Raw genomic sequence first — 6,807 nt, 5'->3', positions numbered from 1 at the left:
TCATTCATACTCAACAACAACAGTGTCAATATTTAGGAAATCACATTATTGATGATTTTCAAAGGATTAACTGCAGCTAAATTTTGAAAATTAAAATTTTTTAAAATTAAGGGAAAATTAAAAAAAAAAATTTAATAATGGATAACAATTTAACAAAATAACGGATTACAGTGAATTTAATAAGAAATTTTTAAAAATTATTAAAAAATAATTTTTTAAAAAATTTAAAAAAAAGTGTTAAAATTTAAACATTTAATTAGTATGAGGAAATAGATTTTTTTGGAATATTTGGAATATTATTAAACAAAAAAATTTGTGTTTTGAAAAAAGTTTTTAGTTTAAAAACAAAGTTCTTAAAAAAAGTAAACTTCCATCATGTATACCACAGCCTGCTTTACAATTGGATTACTTTTCCTGGCTTTATGCTCCCTTACCCAGAGTCACCTCAATGTGTATCTTAATCTGCATGAGGTTATGCGTCTTATAGGTAAGTTTACTTTTACTTCCTTAACAACTTTTATAACAGGGATTTTCAATTCCAAACAAACTATTAAATGAACTATTTAAAACTTTTGTGTTTTTATTTAAAACTTGAAAACTAAGAGACATTTTACTCTTGTTTTAAAAAGGATTAAAAAAAACTTAAGAATTTCTTGTGTTTTTGAATGAATGTTTGGGGGGAGGAATACGTAAGTGTGCAAAATGTTTAGCATACTTTTAGGTTTTAAATGTTGTTAAATTTTATTTGTTAAAAGGCAATAACCAACATAATTGGATTTTAAATGTGAAGAAAATATGTGGAAAAAGTTTCTATTATACGATAATAAAATTAAATACATATGCAGTTAAAATGTTTCATAATAGTTTTGAAATTTATAAAAAAATATTCAACTTTATTTCCTCATAAAAGAATATCATTATAAGTCTTTTTTAATTAAAAAATATTCCAACGTTAAAAGACAATTTAAATTTTTAAATCCTTCGAAAAATGTTATCATCACTATATAGTGAATAAAATTATTAATTATGCACCGATTTTTGAAAATTTAATTTTGTTTTATTTGTAACCTATTTAACCATAAGTTCTCGCAAAAGTTCTCGTTTACTAAATTGTTTTAAATTTTTGACAAATTTTTAAAAAATCAAAAATTTTGAAATTTTTTATTTTTATAAAATAAAAAAAAAAATGGTTTTAAAAATTCATTAAAAATTTAAAACCATTTAGAAGATGATTTTTTTTGCAAGAACTTAAAGCTTAAGAGATAGAAAACAAAACAAAATTTAATTTAATTAATTCCAGGTATTAATAATGATTTTATTCAAAATTTAATAAAGCTAACTTTTTCTTAACGAAATTAAAAAAGTTGAAAATATAAAAATTCTTTAAAAATCTAAGAACAATAATAAAAATCCCACTTTTAAAGAAACTTAGAGCTAAAAATGCTACAAACACAACGAAATTAAATTTTTAAAATTCATATATATTTAATGATTTTTTAAATAATTTTGATCAATATAAAAAATTTATTTTTTTTAAAAATTCATAAAAAATCAAAAAAATTCTCGTATGTGATTATTTTGTAAGAACTTGAAAGTTAAATAGTTAATAAATAAAATATTATAAAATTTTTCAAAATCTATTTACAAATAATTTTATGATAGTGAATTATTATTTTTTTTCGATTTTTAAAAACTTATCAAATATAGTTTTTGTATAGAAAAATTGCTTTAAATCAAACAATATTCCTGCAAAAAATGCTTTAGCCAAGACAATAGTGAAATCTTTATCATGAAAACTATTTTCCAAACAAAGCGATAGTTTATCTAAAAGTTGCCTAAAATCAAGACAACACTTCCAATAAAAAGTTGCTGAAAGTTTTTAGCACATTTTCAGCTTGCATTCAGGACAGTTTTTCTTTAGACGATAAAAGTGAAATCTTTTTCTAGACAATTATTTCCACAAAGTAATAAACAAAGCAATATTTTACCTAAAAGTTACTTAAAATCAGGACAATGCTTTTATGGAAATGTTGCTATACGTTTTATAGAAATATTGCTAGCAATCAGGACAGTTTTTTCCAAGTAGAATATAGAGAAATCTTTTTTAAGAAAACTATTTTCAAAACAAAGCAATAGTTTACCTAAAAATTGCCTGAAATCAAGACAACTCTTCTATGGAAAAGTTGCTGAAAGTTTTATAGAAATATTGCTTGGAATCGGTATAATTTTTCTTTAGGCAAAATGCTTTATAAAGAGATAAATTTTCTTTAAAAAATGCTTCAACTTAAGACAACTTTTGTGCATAAAATTTACTGCACTAAAGTTGCTTCAAATTGAGACAACTTTTCTGTATAAAAGTTGCTTTAAATTGCAACAACTTTTCTTACTAAAATGTGCTTTGAATTGAAGCAACTTTTCAAATATCAAATTGACATAACTTTTCTAAACAAAAGTTGATTGAAATCAATGCTTTAAAAAAATTGAAGCAACTTTTCAAATATTAAATTTACTTCAAATTGACATAACTTTTCTATACAAAAGTTGAATGCAATCAATGCTTTAAATAAAGACAACATATCTTTAAGAGTAATTCAAATTAAGACAAATTTTCTGTATAAAAATTGCTTCAAATTAAAACAACTTTTGTGCACAAAAGTTGCTTAAAATTAGGACAATTTTTTTGTATAAAAATTGCTTAAAAATAAGACAACTTTATGGTATAGAAATTGCTTAAAATTGTGACAACTTTTGTGTATAAAAGTTGCTTCAATTTACGACAACATTTCTGTAAAAAAAAATTTGCTTTAAATTAAGATAACTATTGTGCATAAAAGTTTCTTTAACTTACGACAACTTTTGTACATAAAAGTTGTCGTAAGTTAAAGAATATTTCTGTATAAAAGTTGCTCCAACCTACAACAATTTTTCTGCATTAGAGTTGCTTTAAAATAAGAAAACTTTTCTTCATAAAAGTTGCTTTAATTTGTATCAATTTTTTTATAAATGGAATTATTTTCTTAAAAGAAAATACAATTTGATTTTTTTTTTAATTTTTACAAACTTTAATATTTAAGTGTAGAGACAATCTAAATGAAGTATTTATAATGATTTTAAATATTATACACCAAATAATAAACATTATGATATTTATTGATTGATATACATATGTGTATGTAGATGTGATTAAAAGTATATGATAATGACAATAATAATAATAATAATAATGATGATGTTGTTTATAATGGTCAATATTGTATGTTATTGGTTAGATGATGTTATTATTGTTGTTATTTGTGCGTGATTTGCATTCAACATCAACCGCAAATTACACAAATCAATACAAATTCAAATACAATTATAGAAATACATACATACACAAGTATTCCCAAATAGACATATTAAGCTACTAGATACTTATAAAATATCTAAATAAATAATATGATGATTGGTTTTTCATTATTCCTTAATATTTTGATTATTTAATAATATATATATATAAAATATTTAAAATTAGACCAATAAGACATCATGTCAGTTATCAAATATCAAGTACATATTTTAATATTATATTTGTTAAAAGTAAATTTATTTAAATTTTTACTACAAACCACAGTATTGCATTCGTAAATCTCTAGAGATATGTTTAAAATAAAAGTCAATTTTTAAACCAAATACTATTCCAACTAAATTGTGTTGAATTGCATGTTAGTTTAGGGCAGACATCTGCTGACAAATAAACATTTAGAAATGATACTTATGTTAGTTTTATGTTAAAAATAAATTATAAGGGTAAACTTTGTTAATAGTTTACATAACTATTGTTAAAAACAGTATGGTGTTGAAAATAATACACAAAACTCATACTAAAAGATTGATCCTTTTATAACTTAATTTAATTTTAACTAATTGTTTGACATCTTTAATAAATGACAGTTAAAATTTCTATAGAAAGTTGCTGGGAATCAAGAGTAAATTTCTTAAGAAAAGTTGCTTGCAATCAGTCATCTTTTCTACAGAAAATTTGTTATCAATTAGCTCATTTTTCTTTCAAAAAGGTTGCTTGTAAACAAGTCATCTTTTCTATAGAAAGTCATTTTTTCTATAAAAAAATTTGCTAGCAATCAAGCTATCTTTTCAATAGAAAAGTTGCTTGTACTCAGCACAAGTTTTCTATAGGAAAGTAGCTTGCAATTAGGACAAAATTTCTATAGAAAAGTTGCTTGCAATCAGGGTAACTTTTCTTTAGAAAAGTTGCTTGCAATCAGGACAAGTTTTCTATATAAAAGTTGTCTGTAACCAGGACAAGTTTTTTATAGACAAGATGCTTGAAATCAGAACAAGTTTTCTATACAAAAGTTGCTTGAAATCAGGACAAGTTTTTTATATACAAGATGCTTGAAATCAGAACAAGTTTTCTATACAAAAGTTGCTTGAAATCAGGACAAGTTTTTTATAGAAAATTTGCTTGTAATCAGGACAAGTTTTTTATAGAAAAGTTGCTTATAATTAGGACAAGTTTTCTATAGAAAAGTTGGTTGCAATCAGGACAAGTTTTCTATAGAAAAGTTGCTTGCAATCAGGGCAAGTTTTCTAAGGAAAAGTTGGCTACAATCAGGACAAGTTTTCTATAGAAAAGTTGCTTACAATGAGGACAAGTTTTCTATAGAAAAGTTGCTTGCAATCAGGACAAGGTTTCTATAGAAAAGTTGCTTGCAATCAGGTCAAGTTTTCTATAGAAAAGTTGCTTGCAATCAGGACAAGTTTTCTATAGAAAAAATTGCTTGCAATCAGGACAAGTTTTCTATAGAAAAGTTGCTTGCAATCAGGACAAGTTTTCTATAGAAAAGTTGCTTGCAATCAGGACAAGTTTTCTATAGAAAAGTTGCTTGCAATCAGGACAAGTTTTCTATAGAAAAGTTGCTTGCAATCTGGACAAGTTTTCTATAGAAAAGTTGCTTGAAATCAGGACAAGTTTTCTATAGAAAAGTTGCTTACAATCAGAACAAGTTTTCTATAGAAAAGTTGTTTGTAATCAGGACAAGTTTTTCTATAGAAAAGTTGTTTGCAATCAGGACAAGTTTTCTATAGAGAAATTGGTTGCAAACAAGACAAGTTTTCCATAGAAAAGTTGCTAACAATCAGACAAGTTTTCTATAGAAAAGTTGCTTACGATCAGGTCAAGTTTTCTATAGACAACATTTCTATGTCAACATTTAAAGTAAATGTTTATAAGCGGAAACTTTAAACAAACTCCTTTTTACCATATAGAACCAGAACCAATAGCACCTATATCTAAACTGAAATCATAAATCATTCACACTTTGACCTACAACCAACCGCACATACTTATACCCACATGTTAGACTTTAGGAATTTTATAAATTCTATAAAAAAATCATATTTATTTATGAAATTAGTAGCAGATAGATAAACTAACAATTGCATTAAATAAACAAAATAAGTGATTGATCGATCGATTGAAGGGCTGCCACTATAAACCAAATTATTTGAAGTGATAAAAGATCTATTTTATAATAAAAAGTATTAAAACTATTTACTAGAGATAGAATTACAAATTTAACACATTGAGTGTTTATTTAGTAACTGGTGGCGCAACCTGAAACACTTCCGAGCAACAATAATTTAAATACAAAACCTATGCAATGCACAACGTTTACACCTTATGTTAGTTATAGTTTATCTTAAAAAGCAATGTTTTATGTTTATTTATATTTATGCTCGTGTGTCATATTTGGAAAACTACCTGCTGATGATGATAATGTTTATTTTCCAGTTATAATGTTATCGGCGTTAACCCAAATCGTTATACGTAAGAAACACTTACCATTTACACTATTTACTTAGTAATTGCTTAGACTTTAGATTACAACTAACAACTAGTAAGTTAATAGTAAACGTTATCTTATATTAATAATGATGATTGTCAACATATGTTATTTAAAATTTATTATTTATTTACTTGAAAAAGAAATGAAGTATGTTTGAAAAACATTTTGATTTATTTATAATATTTACTTCTGGTTTTTATTTATACTTTCTAACGATAGATAACAAACGGCTAAACGTTAGTGTCAGATTTATCAAAAATTAACATTTAACACAAATCTAATAAAGGTGGTGTACAGTTGAAGGTATAATATGACAAAAAGATACACTATAGTTGCTAGAAATTAAGACACGTTTTCTATGGAAAAGTAGCTTATAATCAAGTTAGGGTTTGTATAGAAAAGTTGCTTGCATTCATGCAAAGTTTTCTATAGAAAAGTTGTTTGCATTCATACAAAGTTTTCTATAGAAAAGTTGCTTGCAATCGAGAAAAGTTTTCTTTATAATAGTTACTAGCACTCAAGTCAAGTTTTCTATAGAAAAGTTGCTTCCTATTAGGACAAGTTTTCTATAGAAACGTTGCTTGCAATCAGGACAAGTTTTCTTTACAAAAGTTGGTTGAAATTAGAACAAGTTTTTCTTAGAAAAGTGGCTTGCAATCGACACAAGTTTTCTTTAGAAAGGTTGCTTGCATTTAAGTTTTATTTAGAAATGTTGCCTGCACTCAAAAAGTTGCTTACAATCAGGATACTTTTTCTTTGGAAGAGTTGCTTGCAAAAAGGATAAGCTTTCTTTAGAAGAGTTGCTTGCATTCTTTAGAAAAGTTGCTTGCAATCAGCACAAGTTTTTTTTAGGAAAGTCGCCTGTAATTAGGGCAAGTTTTCTATAGAAATGTTGCTTCCAATCGGGATAAGTTTTCTTTAGAAGAGTTGCTTGCAATCAGGATAAGTTTTCTTTAGA

General features: G+C 25.2%; 1 protein-coding gene across 1 annotated transcript in view; it reads left to right on the top strand.

Moving 5' to 3' along the window:
* Positions 1-249: 249 nt before the first annotated feature.
* Positions 250-6,807, top strand: part of LOC111680235 (tyrosine-protein kinase Drl) — a 47,169-nt gene continuing 40,611 nt past the window's right edge. The window contains exon 1 of the mRNA XM_023441861.2: positions 250-487. Within this exon, the coding sequence (XP_023297629.2) occupies positions 376-487 (112 nt within the window). The 5' untranslated portion in view covers positions 250-375. The remainder of the gene's footprint in view (positions 488-6,807) is intronic.

Source organism: Lucilia cuprina, chromosome 2 (genome assembly GCF_022045245.1).
Source record: "Lucilia cuprina isolate Lc7/37 chromosome 2, ASM2204524v1, whole genome shotgun sequence".
Classification (NCBI taxonomy): Eukaryota; Metazoa; Arthropoda; class Insecta; order Diptera; family Calliphoridae; genus Lucilia; species Lucilia cuprina.
Note: the sequence above shows the minus strand (reverse complement) of the source record. Positions and strands in the feature narration are given on the sequence as shown.